This window comes from Myotis nattereri (genome assembly GCF_964212035.1).
Source record: "Myotis nattereri genome assembly, chromosome: 1".
NCBI lineage: Eukaryota > Metazoa > Chordata > Mammalia > Chiroptera > Vespertilionidae > Myotis > Myotis nattereri.
In genome coordinates, this window is record NC_138075.1 from 85,758,904 (window position 1) to 85,781,366 (window position 22,463).

The 22,463-nt window shown below is 37.1% G+C and overlaps 1 protein-coding gene across 2 annotated transcripts in view; it reads right to left on the reverse strand.

Annotated features, from left to right (window-relative positions):
- Positions 1–22,463, reverse strand: part of HEATR5A (HEAT repeat containing 5A) — a 96,029-nt gene that overhangs the window by 68,415 nt on the left and 5,151 nt on the right. For both annotated transcript variants that reach the window (XM_081089814.1, XM_081089813.1), the window contains exons 4-10: positions 21,533–21,682; positions 20,506–20,680; positions 14,340–14,500; positions 12,376–12,631; positions 11,643–11,798; positions 9,710–9,960; positions 7,119–7,230 (exon numbers count right to left, since the gene is read on the reverse strand). In XM_081089814.1, coding sequence (XP_080945940.1) covers positions 7,119–7,230; positions 9,710–9,960; positions 11,643–11,798; positions 12,376–12,631; positions 14,340–14,500; positions 20,506–20,680; positions 21,533–21,682 — 1,261 coding nt within the window. The remainder of the gene's footprint in view (positions 1–7,118; positions 7,231–9,709; positions 9,961–11,642; positions 11,799–12,375; positions 12,632–14,339; positions 14,501–20,505; positions 20,681–21,532; positions 21,683–22,463) is intronic.

Below are 22,463 nucleotides of genomic sequence, written 5' to 3' on the forward strand. Positions count from 1 at the left end.
ATGCCTTTGAAGTTGAAAGAAGGCGGTGGCGACAACAGAATATGTCTAGAGAACAGTCATCAACAAGTACTACCAATAATGGTAGGAACTGTCTTCTCAGCGAAAACGGAGTACATGAGGATGCAATCCTCGAACATAGTTGTGGTAGAATGACTATTCGATGTGAATTTTGCCTAACCCTAAATTTCTCGGATGAAAAACCATCCGATGGGAAATTTACTCAATGTTGTAGCAAAGGGAAAGTCTGTCCAAATGATATACATTTTTCAGATTACCCGGCATATTTAAAAAATTAATGACAAACAAAGATTCTGACAGTAAAAATTTCATGAAAAATATTCGTTCCATAAATAGTTCTTTTGCTTCCATGGGTGCAAATATTGCATCACCATCAGGATATGGGCCATACTGTTTTAGAATACACAGACAAGTTTATCACCGTACTAGAACTTTACATCCTTCGGACGGTGTTTCTCGGAAGTTTGCTCAACTTTATATTTTGGATACAGCCGAAGCTACAAGTAAAAGATTAGCAATGCCAGAAAACCAGGGCTGCTCAGAAAGACTCATGATCAACATCAACAACCTCATGCATGACATAAATGAATTAACAAAATCGTACAAAATGCTACATGAGGTAGAAAAGGAAGTCCAATCTGAAGCAGCAGCAAAAGGTATTGCTCCCACAGAAGTAACAATGGCAATTAAATACGATCGTAACAGTGACCCGGGTAGATATAATTCTCCCCGTGTAACCGAGGTTGCTGTCATATTCAGAAACGAAGATGGAGAACCTCCTTTTGAAAGGGACTTGCTCATTCATTGTAAACCAGATCCCAAGAATCCAAATGCCACTAAAATGAAACAAATCAATATCCTGTTTCCTACATTAGATGCAATGACATACCCTATTCTTTTTCCACATGGTGAAAAAGGCTGGGGAACAGGTATTGCATCAAGACTCAGAGACAACAGTGTAATCGACAATAATACTAGACAAAATGTAAGGACATGAGTCACACAAATGCAGTATTATGGATTTCAATCTAAGTTGAAAAATATAGTGGTTTGATGGATTATCTCAAATCTGATCTGAAAATGACAATGTGCCGACGGGTAAAATGATAATACTTCCATCATCTTTTTTTTTAATATATATATTTTAATTGATTTCAGAGAGGAAGGAAGAGAGAGACAGAAACATCCATGATGAGAGAATCATGGATTGGCTGCCTCCTGCAAGTTCCCCCTGGGGATCGAGCCCACAACCTGGGCACGTGCCCTTGACCAGAATCGAACCTGGGACCTTTCAGTTCGCAGGCCAACACTCTATCCACTGAGCCAAACCAGCTAGGGCACTTCCATCTTCTTTTAAGGGTAGTCCCAGAAATATGCAACAGTGATATTAGGATGCTATGGCAACTGTAACGAAGTATGGCAAGCCCGATTTATTCATAACCATGACATGCAACCCCAAAGGGGCAGATATTGCAAACAATTTACAACGCTGGCAAAAAGTGGAAAACAGACCTGATTTGGTAGCCAGAGTTTTTAATATTAAGCTGAATGCTCTTTTAAATGATATCTGTAAATTCCATTTATTTGGCAAAGTAATAGCTAAAATTCATGTCACTGAATTTCAGAAACGCGGACTGCCTCAAGCTCACATATTATTGATATTAGATAGTAAGTCCAAATTACGTTCCTCTAATTATTTCCTTTCAATGTGCACAAATTTCGTGCACTGGGCTACTAGTTTTCTATAAAAGGCTGGACAGTAAACATTTTTGTCTTTTAAAGCCAGACGGTCTTGTTGCAATTATACCATTTTGCTAATGTAGTGCCTAAATGACACAAATAATATTTAAAGAAATGATCATGGTTGTGCTCTAATAAACTTTATTTACAAACATTGAAAACTGATTTTCATAGAATTTTCATGTCACAAAATAGTTTTTTAAAAAAAAAACGATTAAAAATGTAAAAACCATTCTTAGCTCATAAGCTGTATAAAATAGGCAGCAAGCCAAATTTGGCGTATAGACTGAACCCTGATCTAGTCCAATAAATCTCTTTAATCATCTCAAGAACATTATTTAAAGTGGTTCTTCATTTATGCTTATTTTAATTTAAGCTCCTTTTAGATCAAATTATTTCAGAGATGTCAAAATGATTTATTGGTCAAATCCAGCCACTTTTCTATTCTAGCAATAAATCACATGACTATAAAGTAGAGACTTAAAACAAAATATAGCTGTAATTAAGTGATAAAATTTAATTTCAAAATCATAGGATATAACTATAATTGTCATGACCATAAAATACATACTAATTTTAAAAATATATAATTTAAATGAGCCTTATCTCCTTCAATGTAACTACCTTATTGGTGTTACCAATTCCCACAACAACTACAGAAATGGACTCGTAAGCTACGGTATGTTCTCTTGCTTACCTTATGTTTTGGAAAGCGTTTTTTTTTCTGATGATGGATATGAATTATTTTTTGAAAAGCCAGAGTCATTCAAAGTTAAGCCTGAAAGATGATCAAATTGGCTTACCCTATTTAAGGTTCATAAACTGATCTTCAAGAGAATTTCAAATAAAGAGATCTGAAAACATTTTGGAGAGAGAACCCAGAAATAGACCCAAACCGTTATGTTCAATTAATATTTGACAAAGGAGGCAAGAGCATACAATGGAGTCAAGACGGTCTCTTCAATAAATGGTGCTGGGAAATTTGGTCAGATACATGCAAAAAAATGAAACTAGATCACCAACTTACACCATACACAAAAACAAACTCAAAATGGATAAAGACCATAAATGTAAGACAGGAAACCATAAAAATTTTAGAAGACGCCACAAGGCAGCAAAATATCAGACATGTGTTGTAGCAATATCTTTACTGATAAAGCTCCTAGGGCAATGGAAACTAAGGAGAAAATAAACAAATGGGTCTACATCAAAATAAAAAGCTTCTGCACAGCAAAAGAAACCATCAACAAGACAACAAGAAAGCCCACTTCATGGGAGAACATATTTGCCAATGCTATTTCAGATAAGGGTTTAATCTCCAAAATTTACAGAGAACTCATACAACTTAACAAAAGGAAGATAAACAATCCAATCAAAAAATGGGCAAAGGACCTAAATAGACACTTTTCGAAAGAGGACATACAGAAGGCTGAGAGACATATGAAAACATGCTCAAAGTCACTAATCATCCGAGAGATGCAAATCAAAGCAACAATGAGGTACCATCTCACACCTGTCAGAATGGCTATTATCAACAAATCAACAAATGACAAGTGCTGGCAAGGATGAGGAGAAAAAGGAACCCTCATGCACTGCTGGTGGGGATGCAAACTGGTGCAGCCACTGTGAAAAGCAGTGTGGAGTTTCCTCAAAAAATTAAAAATGGAATTCCCACTTGACCCAGTAATCTCACTTCTAGGATTATATCCCAAGAAACCAGAAACACCAGTCAGAAAGGATATATGCACCCCTATGTTCATAGCAGCACAATTTATAATAGCTAAGGTTTACAAACAGCCTAAGTGCCCAGCAGCTGAGTGTATTAAAAAACTGTGAGAGAAACCAAGATGGCAGCATAGGTAAACACCGGAAATTGCTGCCTCCTAAAACAAATTAAAAAATACAACTAAAAGACAAAACGGAGCTGGAACCGGTTTGGCTCACTGGATAGAGCGTTGGCCTGCGGACTGAAAGGTGCCAGGTTCGATTCCGGTCAAGGGCATGTACCTGGGTTGCGGACACATCCCCAGTAGGAGGTGTGCAGGAGGCAGCTGATCGATGTTTCTCTCTCATCGATGTTTCTAACTCTCTATCTCTCTCCCTTCCTCTCTGTAAAAAATCAATAAAATATATTTAAAAAAAAAAAACAGACAAAACGGACATCATCCAGAACTACAGGAAGACTGGCTGAGTGGAAATTCTACAACTAGAAGGAAAGAGAAAAGCACACTGAGACTCAGAGGAGGTGCAGAAGTGCAGAGGTACGGAGGCACATGCGGCAAGGGCTGGCAACTAAGGACGCGGCTGTCTTTTTGAATCGGGAGGGAGTCACAAGCTCCCGACTGCTCTGAACTCCAGTTCTGGGAAGTCTCTGGGGACCCAGACTCATACGGGGAGAAACTGGACTGTCTGGCAGCGGGCAGAACTAGGAACTTGAGGGCAGCTTTCTATAAGAGGTGCTTGCAGTGATTACCGCGGGACACTGAAATGCAGGGCCCCTTAGGGCAGGGCTGAGGATCAGCCATAGCTGCTTGCTCCGCCCTGTTGATTCCCTGAGACCTCGCTCCACCCAGGCTGCGGCAGAGGCTTTTGCATATGAATGCCCTGGCCCTTTGCAATCTGAAAATTACCTAACAAACTGCAGCTGAGCGAGACAGATCCAGAACTTCCAAGAGAAGGCCCAAGGCCCCACAGCAGCTTGCATTGCTTCACAGCAGGGCCTCATTTGGGCACCTCCAAACCCCAAACAAGGAAGGGGAATCTGCAGATCTCTTCATATCTACTGCTGGGTAGCCTCAGGCAGAGGCTAAATTAGCACCTCCTTAGATCCAAGAGCCAGTGTACCCTGTGGTCAGAGTGGGACCATCCAATTACAACTCCTCAGGTCCATAAGGGACACACAGAGGGGGCAGACTCAGTGAGCACCAAAGCCCCACTGAAGCAAGTCTTGGGGAGGCTGAGCCACTGGGCCCAATAGGACACCTAGCACACAAAGCCACTCTACCAACACAGGGAAGCATAAAAAATGCGGAGACAAAGAAACAGGTCACAAATGACAGAAATCGAGGAAAGCAAACTACTGGATATAGAGTTCAAAACCACAATTATATGGTTTTTCAAGAATTTTCTAGAAACCGCCGATACATTTAGTGAGACCCTGGAGGATATGAAGAAAGACCAACTAGAAATTAAGCCTACACTGACTGAAATAAAAAATAATATACAGAGATCCAACAGCAGACAAGAGGATCCCAAGAATCAAGTCAAAGATTTGAAATACAAAGAAGCAAAAAATACCCAACCAGAAAAGCAAAAAGCAAAAAAGAATCCAAAAATATGAAGATAGTGTAAGAAGCCTCTGGGACAACTTCAAGCGCACCAACATCCGAATTATAGGGGTGCCAGAAGAAGGGAGAGAACAAGATATTGAAAACCTACTTGAAGAAATAATGACAGAAAACTTCCCCTACCTGATGAAAGAAATAGACTTACAAGTCCAGGATGCACAGAGAACCCCAAACAAAAGGAATCCAAAGAGGCCCACACCAAGACACATCATAATTAAAATGCCAAGGGCAAAAGACAAAGAGAGAGCCGAAACCGGTTTGGCTCAGTGAATAGAGCGTCAGCCTGTGGGCTGAAAGGTCCCAGGTTCGATTCTGGTCAAGGGCATGTACCTTGGTTGCGGGCACGTCTCCAGTGGGGGGTGTGCAGGAGGCAGCTGATCGATGCTTCTCTCTCATCGATGTTTCTAACTCTCTCTCTCCCTTCCTCTCTGTAAAAAATCAATAAAATAATAATAAAAAAAAAAAGACAAAGAGAGAATCTTAAAAGCAGCAAGAGAAAAACAGTCAGTTACCTACAAGGGAATACCCATACGACTGTCAGCTGATTTCTCAACAGAAACTATGCAGGCCAGAAGGGAGTGGCAAGAAATATTCAAAGTGATGAATAGCAAGAACCTACAACCAAGATAACTTTATCCAGCAAAGCTATCATTCAGAATTGAAGGTCAGATAAAGAGCTTCACAGATAAGAAAAAGCTAAAGGAGTTCATCACCACCAAACCAGTATTATATGAAATGCTGAAAGGTATTCTTTAAGAAGAGGAAGAAGAAAAAGGTAAAGATAAAAATTATGAACAGCAAATACATATCTATCAACAAGTGAATCTAAAAACCAAGTGAATAAAAAATCTAATGAACAGAGTAAACTGGTGAATATAATAGAACCAGGGGCATAGAAAGGGAATGGACTGACAATTCTTGGGGGGAAAGGGGTGTGGGGGTGCAGGAAGAAACTGGACAAAAATCGTACACCTATGGATGAGGACAGTGGGAGGGGTAAGGGCAGAGGGTGGGGTGGGAACCGGGTGGAGGAGAACTATGGGGGGAAAAAGAGGAACAACTGTAATAATCTGAACAATAAAGATTTAATTAAAAAAAACACACAAAAAAAACTATGGAACGTCTACACAGTGGAATCCTATGCTGCTATACAAAAAAAGGAACTTTTACAACAGCATGATTGCAACAGCATGATTGGAACTGGAGAGCAAATAAGCCAGTTGGAGAAAGATAAATATCACATAATCTCACTCATATGTGGGATATAATGATCAACATAAACTGATTAACAAAAACAGATCCAGAGACAAGGGGTAGGAGAGGAGGGGTTTAGAGATCAACCAAAGGACTTGTATGCATGCATATTAGCATAACCAATGGACACAGACACTGAGGCAGTGGGGGCTGCCCTCAGGGGTGGGAGTGGGGGAGGGTGTCAATCGGGGGGAAAGGAGACATATGTAATACTTTAAACAATAAAAAAAATTATACTTCAATGCAGCTGTTTAGACAAGATTTTGTTTTAATTTTATAAGCAATGGAAAGCCATTTACGATTTGTAAATGAAGAAAAACTATTGAAAAAAACTGCCAGTAAAGAATTATTCAGATTAAAATATTTAAAAAAAAAAAGAATACACAGAGTGACACCAGGGATGCACACACAGAGAGAATAAAACAGCGATGTGATGATATAACAAGAAGGTGTCCATCTTTAGCCTCAGAAGAAACCAATCCTGCTGACACCTTGATCTTGTTCTTCTAGCCTCCAGAACTGAGAGACAATAAATTTCTGTTGTTTAAGCCAAAAAATAAAAAAAAAAAAAACAACACATTTTGGGGAATGGAGTAAGTATATAGCTTCCTAAGGTGACTGGCTAGAAAACAAGTATTTGTGTAGATACTTAAATTCTGGTATATATTAAAAGTTAGTCTAGTCAAATCCCCCATTACAATATTTTACATCAGAAAACACGAAGTTCATAGTTATGTAAACCTTCCACAAGACTGTTACCTAATGTCATCAAAGCAGCAATCAATAACCATCCAGCTTGTGTACGCTGAGCTGAAAGGCGACTGTTTTGAGTAGCAGAACACAGCAAATCCTCTGCTAATGTCAAAATAATCTATTTATATATAAAAGAACAAGGCAAAAAAAAAAAGCATATCAGTTTAAGGTTACTGGACAAATAACAGCAACTAATAATAATGTCTTAAAAATTTAACTCTCACATATATTGGCATTAAGTGTACACAGAAACTCTGTAATTGTTTGTAGAATATGTGCAACAACATTGTACAACTGTTTAAGTTTAGCTGTATAGAATTCGAACTTATTTTTATTTTTAAGTAACCATCTTAGATAGTAACTACCAAAGAAAACCTCATTACAGGAATCTTTTAAAAATTTTGCATACCGCCGAAACCGGTTTGGCTCAGTGGATAGAGCGTCGGCCTGCGGACTGAAGGGTCCCGGGTTCGATTCCGGTCAAGGGCATGTACCTGGGTTGCGGGCATATCCCCAGTGGGGGATGTGCAGGAGGCAGCTGATCGATGTTTCTAACTCCCTATCTCTCTCCCTTCCTCTCTGTAAAAAATCAATAAAATATATTTAAAAAAAAAAAAATTTTGCATACCACTTTAAAAATATATATAGATTTACTGATTTCAGGGAGAAATGGAGAGGGAGAAAGAGATAGAAACATCAATGATGAGAGAGAATCACTGACTGGCTGCCTCCTGCACAGCCCCCACTGGGGATTGAGCCCACAACCTGGGCATGTGCCCTGACTGGGAATCGAACCGTGACCTCTTCGTTCATAGGTCAATGTTCTATCACTGAGCCACACTGGCTGGGCTAAAATTTTGCATACCACTTTGATACCTAAGTGGCTATATACTACAGAGGTTAAAAGCTTTCAAAATAACCTCATATTGAAGTAAGTTTCAAAGTACAGTGAGATTCATCAAAATGTTATATTTTAAAAGTCTATGAAATAGGCAGTGTTATAAACTGAGAGGAAAAAACAGATATTTCATATTCATGACTAATGCATGCTTGTACAGTACAAAAGCCAACAAGTATCTAATATGCCTAAGAAAATATCTCAATTACTAATCACTTATATTATGACTTAGCATGTAAATTTTCTAAAGAGGTAGGCTAGTGGATTTTAAAACAACCAATCAACTTACTGCTAATTTAGGACTACTTGCGGCCTATACTCAATGGATAACACTCAGAGAGTGAGGACCAAACCAAACAAACCATCCTGTCTGTCTAACCTAATAACATCTGTGGATATTAAATTTAACTATATAAATGCAACGGTAATTCTTTACTTCGCAAGATGTAATGTGCTTAGAATGTAATTTAAATGAAGGTATCACTTCCCAAAGTTGTTAGTCACCTTAATTCAAATGGTGTTGGCCAGATATTCCAGGCTTGTACTGTGCATTTCCTGCCCCAGACCTGGAACCAGTCATTCCTCCATGAAGCTCTGGTTCCTTTACTAGAAATGGTATTTAGAGCCATAATCTGGGCACTAGGGGTTGTCCCTGCTACTTGGTTGTCATTGCTTTGAGGTCTTTTCACTGGACAGAGGACATAAGTGTTTTCAAAAATAGGAAATTGTAAATTCATAGTAATATTTTCTATTTAAATTTAACATATGGACTTTTACTTAACTTTCTTGCTTCTATAACGACAGCACTTTTAAAAAAAATTTTGTTTTATTGTTTAAAATATTACAAAGAGTAGTACATATGTCTCCCTTTTTTTTCCCCTTTGACCTTCCCTCGGCCTCCCCTAACCCCCAGTGTCTTGTGCCCATTGGTTATGCTTAGAGCACTTTTTGAAATATGGAAAATCTTGGTTCCTAAGAACATTGTGTCTATTTTATCTAACTATATTTAATTTCAAAATAATATCACCACTAATATTAACTATAAAATTATCACATGAAGTTTAAGATTTCTTTTGCAGCTCTATTTGTCTTTTACAATGCAACTTAAATATTTTTATTGATTTCAGAGAACAAGGAGAGGGATAGAGAGAAATATCAATGATGAGAATCACTGATAGGCTGCCTCCTGCACGCCCCCTACTGGGGATCAAGCCTGAAACCTGGGCATGCACCCTAACTGGGAATTGAACCCTGAACTCCTGGTTCATAGGTCAACATGCAACCACTAAGCCATACCAGCCAGGCTATAATGCAATTTAAAATGTATTTTATGGCAGAGCTAAATATATATCAAAATAAAGCCTTTAGGAACAAGTTCTTTTATTAAATGAAGATACTTTTAACAAAAAGTACAGAAAGCATTCCTGTTTAAGAGTGGGTAAGACATTATTTAACCAGTCCTTCCATTTTCACACTAATTATGTTGATAATATTTAACACTTAAGTGATACACAGCTGACTGCTCAGAAATTTGTCCTGCATGGCTGCAACTGGGTGATACTCTGAACCTACCATAACCACGGAATTGTATACTTTAAAAGGGTGAACTTTGTATAATGTGAATTATCTCAAGAAGACCATGATGTTTTTAGGAAAAAGTTAAAATGTCATTATTGTATGTAGAGAATGAAATCATTACCTTGCCCTTTCCATGAGGAATTCCTAAAGGACAATGTTTCACTGCTCCCAATAAAGCTGCCACCGCAAAGCTAAAGCCAGTCACTGCTTCGGGTGAAGACTTAAGTACAGTAAGCCTCTCAAGGCAACGGTCCAAGAGCGGCGTCAGGTAAGAAGGCAATGCCACAGCAATGCAGTGTAGACACCAGGCTGCTGTTAGCCGAACGGACATGCTAGGATGAAGAATAACTGAAATGACACTGTCAAGAACGCCTGGGAGAACAGAAAAAAGAAACAATGCCTTAGCTACACAGATAAGACTCACTTAGTCAAAGGAATAAATAGTCACAGGAATCAAGTATATATTATCTTTATCAAAAGCTAAATCAGAAAAAAAGTGATACATAATTATAAATAACTTTTGTATCCAATAATTGTTTTTTCTAATATATTTCATGAAAACTGGCTTAAGTTAAGTCAGTACACAAAAGAAAACTTGTATTTCCTAAATATGCCAATGTTGTTTACTTTATCTTGAGAACCTTATTAATTATACTAGCATTTAAATTAGTAAGCTGCCAGGCTGGTGTGGCTCAGTGGCTGAGTGTTGACCTACGAACCAGGAGGTCAAGGTTTGATTCCTGGTCAGGGCACATGCCTGGGTTGTGGACTCCATCCCCAGTGTAGGGTGTGCAAGAGGCAGCCAGTCAGTGATTCTCTCTTATCATTAATGTTTCTATCTCTCTCTCCCTTTCCCTTTCTCTCTGAAATCAATAAAAATATATTTTTTTATAAATTATCAGTAAGTAACAAAAGTACCTTGAGAAGAAACGTTACACACCATGCTCTATCCTCCTTTAAAAAAAAAATTCCCCTCTGGCACATTTATATACGTAAATTAGTATACTTCCTATCTACCATATTGCTCTTAGATGAGAACAAAATGTTAAGCTCTAGGATTTGCTAGGTGCTCAATGCACTATTAAACAACTATGAAGAAAGTGGACTACCACTACTAGTTAGAACAAATATCCACATTTGCAATGATTCAACATACACCTTCATTAAAACATATAATAGTTCATATCGACTGCTACTTTAATAATATGTACCCTGGGATAAAGAGTTTATGAACAAAATATAATGTAAAGCTTTAGTGTACAGGAAATGCGCATCACAAAGGACAAAAACCATTAAAATTTATTTTTAAAAGTGACTACGTGAAAGAAGCCAGTCACCATAGACCACATACTGTATGATTCCATTTACATGAAACGTCCAAACAGGAAAATCCATAGAGACAAAAAGCAGATTAGTGGTTGTCAAAGGCTCGGGGAAAGGGAAATGGGGAGTGACTGCTAATGGGTGCAGGACTTCTTGGGATGATGAATACATCCTGGGATTAGATAGTGTACAACTCCAAACATACCAGAACCACTGAATTGTATACTTTAAAAGGTTGAACTCTGTATAATGTGAATTATCTCTCACAACGATTAAATAATTTTCAAGAAGAGAAAGAAAACAGAGATTGCTTACAAAAAACTTTGAGGAAGTGAATTACTTGTACCATATAAAAACTAATGTTTTCACTGCAGATGAGAGATATGAGTTCAGGTTTACTTCTCCATTTTCCATTATCTTAACTATCCCCAGAGAGAAAAGCAGGGTGGTAGGAGAGACATAGAGAACAACCTTCAATAGCAAAAGCAACCCCCCCATATATATATATATGTATGTATTTATGTATATGTATGTATATATGTATATATGTATATGTATATATATGTGTTAATAATCTTGATTACTAGTATATATATTTCATAAAACATCTCTAATAAATACACAGTGGTATCTATAATAAATAAACTGTAGGAAGGAGATTTTCTTCCTTGGAAAAAAGTTGTCTAGAGTAAAAATAAAAACAAGTTCAGATGAGCCACAACAATAGATACCTGCACTAGAATCCTGCAGCAAAGGCGCAGCTGTGGTCCCGAGACCGTGTATGAGATTTCCGAGTTCTTGTAAAGCACACACCAGCATATGCTGGCTGGCTGCTACATCTGTGGAGCCAAGCCGGGTTTCCAAATTACCGTCACACATCACAGCATCTGACAGAAGTATAAGAATTAACTATGCAACAATGCTTTGCTAAAATAGATTACAGCAGGTGAGTGTTAGGAGTGGAACAGTATAAAAGCAAAAATTAGTACCTCCACTTGATCTATATAACTGAAATACTAAAAAGAGGACTTCCATCAACAAAGAATTGAACTAATTTACCAAATCAGTTCAAGCAACCTGACCAGAGATCCCTTATTATTCCCTTAGCAAGTGACACTGAAAGAGAGAACTAACGGAAAACTAAAGAAGATTCCAATTTTATTGATACACAAGATGAACAGTACAGGAATTGAGATAAAAACTGTTTCAAAAACAATGCATCAGCTTCTATTGTAAGATCATGAATTCTGATGAAATATTATTACCAGCCTTTAAGATTTATACATATGATAATTATTACTATGTTAGGTAACTTATGTATCATTTATATATTAACTACTCTGAAACAACTGATGTCTGTTATTAGTGTTTTTTTTTATTAATATAGTAATATACCAGTGTAGCTTTTCCTTAGGGACAATTCCTTTAGCACTGTTAAAACAGGTCACTTTAGTAGATTCATACCGACAACTTTCTTTAACTTCCATATAGCCTGGCAAATATCCTTAGCAGCAGCAATTTGAGCCTTTTCTCCAAGAAGGCCTCCTATAGTAGCTCGAAGGATAAATGAAACACAACGGCGACTGCAGACAGCATCAGCCTGAGCTTGGGTGACTTTAGGGTGTGACTGTGACACAAGGCTTAGCATATGAGAAAGAATGGCAGCAAAATTCTTCTCTAGCCATGCTCCTCCGAGTGTTGAAATAAATACGACATAAGCCTAAAAAAGAAGGAGGAGTTTTATCTTCAAAATGAAATAATTCCAATTCTATGTTAATATCTTCTCTTCCACAAATATGCAGAATTTATTAATATTGCTTTTATCTTTTCACATTTACAGCCACTTTAGCTAAATGAATACAACACTATTTTTTTGTTTTCTAAGCCAAACTGAAGTTTGCAATCTTGCATTAATGCTGCCTGTTTTATTTTGGCTTTCTAAAAGGTTTCATAACAGTCAGCATAGCCAACTAATATGTAAAAATATGTCTGTGGCTTCTCTGAACAAAGAATTCAAGCTTTCACATTCTGAACAAGAAAATCCAATAAAGCATATGAACACATTGTAAGAATTAACTGTGTTCCAATATCATAACTCTAAGGGATTTTAGTTCTAGAAACTGTAAGTTTATAGTGATGAATCACTGCTCGTTATTTTTAAGAAAGTAATGGTTGCCCTAGCTGGTTTGGCTCAGTGAATAGAGTGTCGATTTGCAGACTGAAGGGTCCCAGGTTCGATTCGAGTCAAGGGCATATGTCTGGGTTGCCAGCTTGATCTCCAGTGGGGGGCGTGCAGGAGGCAGCCGATCAATGATTCTCTCTCATCATTCTATCTCTCTCTTTTCCCTTCAATAAAAATATATATTTTTTTAAAGAAAGTTAATGGGTTATCTTACTCCAGAGATACAAGAACAGTTTTCTTATGTAATCTGTTTTTTTAAAAACATAGTTTACAATTAATTATACTGGGATATTCCCAGTGGGGTGTGTGCAGGAGGTAGCCAATTGATGATTCTCTCATCAATGATGTTTTTAATCTCTCCCTCTCACTCCTCTCTGAAATCAATAGAGATATATCTATATTTTTTAAATTAAAAAAAATACAGGCTTGTTTTGAACCATAATGGCATTCAGGAAACAAGATAATTCTAAGAAAGAATGCAGAAACCTTTGTTTTGTTTTATTCTAAGATACTTTTTCCAGAGTTTAGTTTATTAAATTTTGTTTAGGACCAGGAATTTAAGCACTTAAGTAGATAACATGCTGTAATGTTTACTTAGGAGTTGAAACCATGTAAAATGGAAATACAATACTGCTGAAAAATATTTACCTAATAGCTTAAACTTGAATTGTACATGCACACATAAACACAATAAAAAACATGTTAAACCACAAGATACATAAAGATACAAGGCCTAAAAACAAAATACTCATGTTTCAAAGGAAATAAAACAAAAATATCCCATTACTAGGAATTGAAAATATTGTGTCGAATAGCCTATCTAGGTGGCTTTATGGTAAATAAGGTTCTCTCTCGTAATCTAGCTTTTAAAAAGCATTTTGGCCTAGCCCTAGCTGGTTTGGCTCAGTGGATAGAGCGTCAGCCTGAGGACCCAAGGGTCCCAGGTTTGATTCTGGTCAAGGGCACATGCCTGGGTTGCGAGCTTGGTCCAATGTGCAGGCGACAGCCAATCAATGATTCCCTCTCATCATTGATGTTTCTATCACTCTCTTCCTCTCCCTTTCTCTCTAAAATCAATACAAATACGTATTTTTTAAAAAGTGTTTTGGCCTCACCATATCTATTTATAAATATAAGATCATGAGTGATGACCCTGCATAGTATCACTTCTGGCTGGAGTCAGATCCTAAAACTTTCATTACAGGCCAGTGAGAATTACATTTAGATATTGACTTATGATCCTAACCTGAGTAATTCCAACTCGAACATCCCTACTGACTGAACTGGTTCCTTTCAGCATATCACCACTGGCTCGAAGAAATCCTGAACTCCCACGTAGAAACCCTGTTCCTAGTAATTCCAGAACTTCCTCCAGAGATACTCTGCGAATGCTTTGACGTGAGGCTGCTATAACAAAGAACAAAACATGTGATTTTTGTATTTTGCAGACTATATTTTAATGCATGATCTTGATTAGAATGTTAACGGAAACAAAAATAAATTAAAAACTCAAATAAAATGCAAAATTTACAGGGCTTCATACACGTTAACACAAAAATTCACACAAGGGTTCAGAGGTCAAATCATAATGGACTCCGAAGCATCCTTTCAGTGACGTCTTAAAGTCTACATCACTTTGAGATTATGAGCTATTGCTCTCTTTTCCTCAAAGAATTTAAAAGGCTAACAATATCCTAAAACAATGGAAAACAAATAAATTGTCCCAATTCTCCAAGAATGAAAAATGCAATATAATGCTTTGAAATTCTTTTAAAATAATTAAAATGCCTAAATCATTTTATTTTTCCAAAGGCTTATATAAAGTAACCACTGTATCCTACTTTTAAAACTTCTCAACTGCAAGTACAACTTTTGTTATATCCCCAGTCTCTGAAGAAATCAAAGCCAAATATTACTAAAACTTCTCAGTCAGCCCTGAGGCTACAATAATTAAAAGATTAGTCTGTCTTCAGTTTGACAGAGCTGATTCTCCCTTTGAGCATCTCCTTAAAAAAAAAAAAAAAAAAAGAACCCATTTTCTTCCTTTCATTTTTCTGAAAAATGATGGTCACGAGCTCTGACTCCTGTTATTGATTCAAGTCATACATAGTACAGAAATAAACTTTCATTAATCAAAAATATGAACCAAAAAAAACTACTCCTTAGCTTAAAGAGATGTTCCGTGGAAACAAAGGAAAATCTATGATGGCCTTTGGAAGAGAAACTTTAGCGAATAGTATAAAATCCATGCCCTTGTGCATCATAAATTCTAGGAAGGAGACAACAATAAATATAATACATGAATAGACATATAGTATGCTAGACAGTGACTGAAAGCCATACAAAAAAATAGAACAGGGCAGAAATATAGGAGGGGGCAGTGTTGTGTTTTTCAACAAGGTAGTCAGGGAATGGTTAATTGAATGGGTGACCTCTGAACATAATTCCGTAAGTGAGGGAATTAGGCATGCAGATCCAAACTTTAGGATCCGAAAGTTCTAGGATCTACCTAGAGAAAAGGTGTTCTAGCCAGAGGAAATAGCTCAGACAAAAAAAAAAAAAAAGCCTTGAGGAGAGATATGGTGCCTAGTGAGTCCAAGCAGAGATACGTAGACAGAGCAGTGGAGGGGTCTCGTAGGAAACAGACCAGGCTACAAGGATGAGTAGAGAGAAGACAAAGGATCTTGTAGATCCTTGTAAGGATGTAAGTGAAGTGAGGTGCCAGTGGAGAACCTTGAGCAGAAGAGTGATACAATCTGTCGCTTGGCCTCTGTGCTAAGAGGAGACTGTATAGAGGGGCAAAGGTAAAAGTAGGAGAACCCATTAGGAACAATTAACTAATTCAAGCAAAGGGTGATGGTGGCTTAGATCAAGGTGGCTGCCATAAAGTGGAGTCTGAACAGACATACATATGTATTTTTAAGTTTTTTTTATTAAGAAAATTTTCAAAATTACAAAAAAGCTACAAAATAAATTCCCATATACCCTCCAGCTACACTCACAATATTTTCCTTATTACTTCCTCATTTTTTAAGAACATACATATGACTAGTTGTTTTACAGAAGATCCCTCAATTTGAGTTTGTCCAGTACTTCCTCAGAATTTTTGGCAAGAGAACTAAGTAAGTATTGCTGTAAGCCTTCTCAATGCATAACATCAAGGGCACTGTTAAGGCTTGGTGTCAGTCTGCCCCTGCATTGGTGATACTATCTTTGAACAACTGAGTAAGATGTCGGCCAGATTTGTCCACTGTCAAATAGTATTTTCCCCATTGTAATTATTATGTAACCTATGTGATGATACTTTAAGATGGCATAAATATTCTATGACTTATCAAACTTTCACCCAAGAATGTACTGAGGATTCCTACCTGCATAAATTATCCTATATACTAAAAGCCTAATATGCAAATCGACCGAATAATGGAACGACCAGTCGCTATGACGCGCACTGACCACCAGGGGGCAGACGCTCAACACAGAAGCTGCCCCCAGCCCACAGGGCACCCAAGGCAGTGCCAGCAGGGGCCCCCTGATTACCCTGCCAGTCACCCCACAGCGGGAGGCAACCAGCGGCAGCAGTGGGGGGCGGGGCCGGTGAGCAGGCGGAGCCAGGCAGGGCACGGCTGGTGCCAGTGGGAGCCCCCGATCACCTCGCTGGTCACCCCACAGATTGGCCCAGATCACCGGCCAGGCCTAGGGACCCTACCCATGCACGAATTTAGTGTACTGGGCCTCTAGTTACTGTAGTAATTCCAATAATGTCATTGCCTAAAAATTACTCTTTCTACAGTTATTAGCTGAATTCCACCATAAAAAAGAGCTCTTCCTTTTCCTTTACTTATCTTCAGTAATCTATAAAAATAAGATTCCTTTTTATTTAATAGGTTATCCATTTTCTGTCGTTACTAGTTTTGTCTCTAATACTGTCCTAAATTTGACCAGTGGAAGACTCTTGAGAAAGCTGGCCAATGGAGTTCCTTACTTTATGGCATAAGATGTTATAGGCTCATGTTCAGACTTTTCTAGCTCCAACCCCATAATAAGCCATTTCTTCAAGGAATCCTGATTCTGGTTATGTTTTAAGATTGTCAAGTAGAATAGCTATTGAGTGTGTGAGAGAAGAGTAAAGGGAGACTTTATAAATTTTGTTTGAACACCTGGAAGGATAGAGTTATCATCAATTTAGATTAGCAAGACTGCAAGTAAAGCCGGTGTGAGTATGTTGTGGGGAGGCGAAGTCAAGCATTCACTTTAGGACAATTTAATTTGAAACATCAAATGGACATCAAAATAGAGATGTCCAATGGGCAGCTGGATATGAAAGTCTGGTGTCCAGGAGAGAAGTCTGGGCTAAAGATATAAATCCAGGAATCCCTGATATAGGTGATATTTAGATGGTATTTAAGCCATAAGATTGGATAAGGTCTCCAAGAGAATGAGTAGACATAAAGAGCAGGAGACCAAGTACTAGGTAATGTGCTTCTTCTACGACAAGACAAGGAATCATTGAAGAAGACTGAACAGGAATTCCTAGTGAGAAGGAAGGAAAACCAAGGGATTTTTAAAGGACCATAAGGTCCTAAGAGGAAAATGAGAAAAGAATAAGGAGGATCAACTGAGCTAAATGATGCTAAAAGGTCAAGTAAGACAACTGAGAGTTGTCTGCTGGCTTTAGCATGGCTAAATATAGAACATAACTCCAAAACAGCAGGGGTTTTTATCTGTTTTGCTCAATAACATACAGATCTATATATTCAGAACAGATCTAGCCCAATATAAACACTCAACCAATTACTTATTACTGAGTGAATAAATGAACATGGAGGCCATTGGTTACCTTCACAAAAATAATTTTGGTGGTGATTGGGGAAAAATCCTAATTTAAGTGGGTTTGAAAATTATGGCAGGAGAGGAACTAAAGACAGAGGGTGTCAACTCTTCTGAGGGAATATAGTCAACAATAAGTGTGCATGGTGCCAGGTGGGTACTTGAAATATCGGGGTGGGGGGGACTGCTCTGTGAAGTGCAAGATTGTCTAACCACAATGCTATACATCTGAAACTAATATAGAACAGTACTGAATGTAAATTGTAATTGAAAATAAGTAAGTAAATTGATGCAAATAGTCCAGAAAACAAAACAAAAGAAACCTCTTTTGAGGAATTTGCTGCAAAGGGAAGAAGAGAAATGGGGCTCTAGCTGGCTGACATACACAATTTTCTTTTTTAAGTGGGAGGCATAAAAAAAAGCATGTTTTGTATGGAATAACTTGATATAGAGAGAAATGTTGAAATATGAAAGGGAGACTTCCTTGAGCAGGTGAGAGGATGAACCCTAATATACAGTGTATCAAAAGTGTGGCTTTAACAGAAGATTGCATAATTCATCTTGAGTAATAGTAGGAAAGTCAGAGTATATGTGTACAGATGGTACAAGGTGAGTGAATTTGATAGGGAAGCCTATGGAAGATAGGCCATCAAGTGAAAATAAGATGGGGGAAAAGTAGGTATAAAATAGTCAATAAGAAAGTGGGAGAATGAATGGACTAGGGAAATTATATCTGCCAGCCAACATTAAAGACCTTCTTAAGGTTCATGGTCAAGAGGTGATTAAGATTACATAAACTCCTGGCAACTTACCCCAATGCTAGGAGAATGTCATACTCAATCTCTGCTTTTTAAGTACATTGGTATGAAATACAACCTATTTTAAGCTCATTAGTTTGACTAAGAATGTCATTTCAGTTCTGTACCTCATAAACTTTGCATATTGTGGTTCAAATGTACAATCCTCCACTGCATTTGTTTTCCAAATTCTTAAAAGCTTTATTGCTATTAGTCTCCTACTTTAAAAAGAATCTATCATGACATCTAGATCACTTTCTAGTTGTATGAAAATAACTCAATTACAATGCAAGCTAGAACTTACAGATGAAAGAATTTCTAAAATATTAGGCCAAAGTGTTTTGGTGTAGGTGAAGCTGGTTCTTCATTTTGTTTAGTCTGATTACAAAATTGCTGGTATTAGTTTAGTGCTACAATAGGAGGGTTTATATTTAAATATCATTCACATTTGTTATATAATTCTACATTTTTACTTGTTTTTATTGCAAATATGTGCTAGGGCTAATGACACATTAATGTGCAATTCACCTTTTCAACATGGATTAATTAAACATGTCTCCTAACTTCAAATTTTTAGGTGGCTCAAGATTTAACCTCTCAAATGCCCTGAACAACTTTTTTCTGGTTTGCAGGTGTTTTTTTTTTCTTCTTCTTCCTCTTCCCATCCACCTTTCCACCTTACCTCCCATCTCCACCATAAATTAGAAAGTATTGAATTACAAGATTAGAAGAACCACAATAAAAAGTTTTTAGTATACATTTTAAACTTGTGGGTCTCAATTGGAGAATGAGAGGACTGTACAGTTTGTTAGTGTTCTCAGGTAATTCTGATATGGTATATGCTGCCTGTCCTCTCTCATCGCTGGTTCAGAAAACACTATGACTAGAAAAAACAGAATCCACTTTTAATAACAATAAACAATTTCTAGAGCAATGGTTCTCAAACTTCATTGTGTATACAAATTATCTTTTATGTCTGCCAGCCACCATTAAGAGTTCTTGTTAAAATGAGAAATTTATTTTACTAAGTTGGGCGGGACCTGGGTTTCTGAATTTCTTAAAAGCTCCAAGGTGATGTCAGTACTCCTGGCCTATAAACATGAGAGAGGCAAGGTTGTACAGAACAAACACATTTTCCCTTGTGTGAGACTGTTTATTCTTTGGAGATAGAATAACAGAGCAAGTTTTCAATTATTCGTCATTATTTTATATATGCTGTAGATTAAATCCAGGCAAACTCTTATTTTAAAAAATACCCTATCCTTCCTTGCTCACTGCCTAGAAGTGTATAAATAGGGAACAAAAACTAACACAAAGCAAATTTTCCAAATATAGTAAATTTCAAATAGCTGTTGTTTGGAATTATTTATATCATCACTCCCTTATACAGACTTAATAAATAGCAAGACAAATAAATGTCTGTAATCAGATGCATGCTGTTTAAAAAAAAAATTCTCAAGATTTAGTTAATCCCTCTTATTGGATAATACTTCACATTTACGTAAAGAAAAACACCCAGAATGTAGAGGAAGACAGTGATTGAATAAAGTAAATTTCTTCAAGAGTAAATAGATAGAAAAATTTTTCCCCCTCAAATTTTTATTGAATTATTTGAAAATGAAATATTAGGACCTAGAGCAATGCTACAAACTAAAACTGATTTTTTTTTTGATAGTCTGCCTTTTTAAAAAAAGAAATTAATGGGTAGTAATGCTACATATGTTTATTTAAATCAATTGGAAAGACAATTACAGAAGTCATTTGAAAATAATTAAATGAATTTACCTGCTCCTGGATGTTTAGAAATTATAGCTTTAGCCAACACTGTCCCTAGTAGCTTTGAAACTGAAATCCGCACATCATAATTGGAACCTTCAAACGACTTAAAACATAGTGTGGCCACACTGTCCAGGTCTGTACTCCACATGAAGCTGGCCTCGTTCTGAAGTTCCAAGAGACACTACTCAAGTGGAAAAACAGGAATTAATGAAAAACAAAATGTAAGTATCAAGTTCTGATCTAGATAAATTGTAGAAAATATCAAGATTTAACAAAAATAGAACACAAACCCAAAGTTTCTAAGTAATGATTACAGGGACAAGTGAATACTTATTAAAAACCATAAAAGCAATGTGTCCATATTGTGTGGGAGGAGAGGGCTGTAAAAGATGTCCTTAGGCCTGGCCAGCGTGGCTCAATGGTTGAGTGTTGACCTATGAACTTGGAGATCATGGTTCAATTCCTGGCCAGGGCTTATGACCAGGTTGCAGGCTCAATGCCCAGTGTGGGGCATGTAGGAGGCAGTTGATCAATGATTCTCTCTCATCATTGATGTTTCTATCTCTCTCTCCCTCTCCCTTCCTCTCTGAAATCATTACAAATCTATTTTTTTTAAAATGTCCTTAGAACCAGTCAATTGGCTATGAGCAATTGTGAAAATAATTCCATCATAAACAACTTTACTATACTATCTATTCAAATGTTAACAAGGCATGATAAAAACAAATCACTTTCAAACAACATAAATCTTACATGTAAATTTTAGTTTATACAATTATAGGAAGGAAGCTTAGTAGCAAAGGAATACTGAGTCTGATCATTTCAACTCACTACACTGGACAATGCACTGCTAACTACTAGATGAACCTTGGGAAATTCATAGAACTCTCTGGGTCTCAGTTTCCTCATGTTAAAGAGGGACAGCTGACTACCAAAGTTGCAGCTCTAAGATCATGGGGGTGTTTCCAGTGTTTTCACAGGAATAAACTGATTTACTTTTCAAATAGAAATTCTGCTTATTAGACCATTTCACCTTTGCAGCAGCACAACGAACAGCCATGGACCTATCTGTTAAGCAGGATCTAGCAGCTTTATAAATATCTCTGTGGCAAGGTGTAGCAGCAGCTCCAAGTCCTTTCAATATATTTTGCAGACTCAACATAATCTCATATCGACCTTGAGACTAACAGAGAGAAAAGAAAAAATTTAAATAGAGGGATAAAAGTACTATGAAGAATAGCATTAAGCACTGAAATTTATCTCATAAATGAGAGAAATACTCAAGATTTTTATACATACTAACCAACCTATTCTGACATCAACAAACATTAATAGTTGCTATTTTATAAACATATTATATATTACACTTCAACACAATACAAATTTCATAATGTTGATGTGAAGATTAAGTGAAATTATATGGAAAAGTGCCTAACACAAAGCTTGCATGTTGTTACATAGCCAATAAATGGTGGCTATAAATGAGGTAACACAGTAAGAGTGCAGGGTCTGACACCTACTAGGCACCTGACCTTGAACAAATCTATTTCTTTATCTGTTAAACGGAGGTAATAGAACCCACTTCTCAGTTGTCCCAAGGCTCAACAGTTACTACATGTAAAGTACTTAGAGTAGTGCCTGAAATACAGTAAACGTTCAATAGATTTTATAACTATTAATATTTTTATCATTTACTGGTCCAAGTAGTTTAACTCAGAGGTTAGAAGTCTGGGCTTTAGATTTAAAAAGACCTGGATTTGAGTCTTGGCTCTGACCCTTAGTATCTGTGTGACTTTAAGTTGTTCTTACTTCTTTCTTCATCTATGAAATGACGTTAGGATGAACCGCATAGAGCCAGTGTAAATACTAGTAAGCCCCTGTTGGGAAGACATTCACCATAGAGCCTGGCACATAATAAACATTCAAGTAGTAGCTGCTTATATTACTGATGTTTTACTAAATGC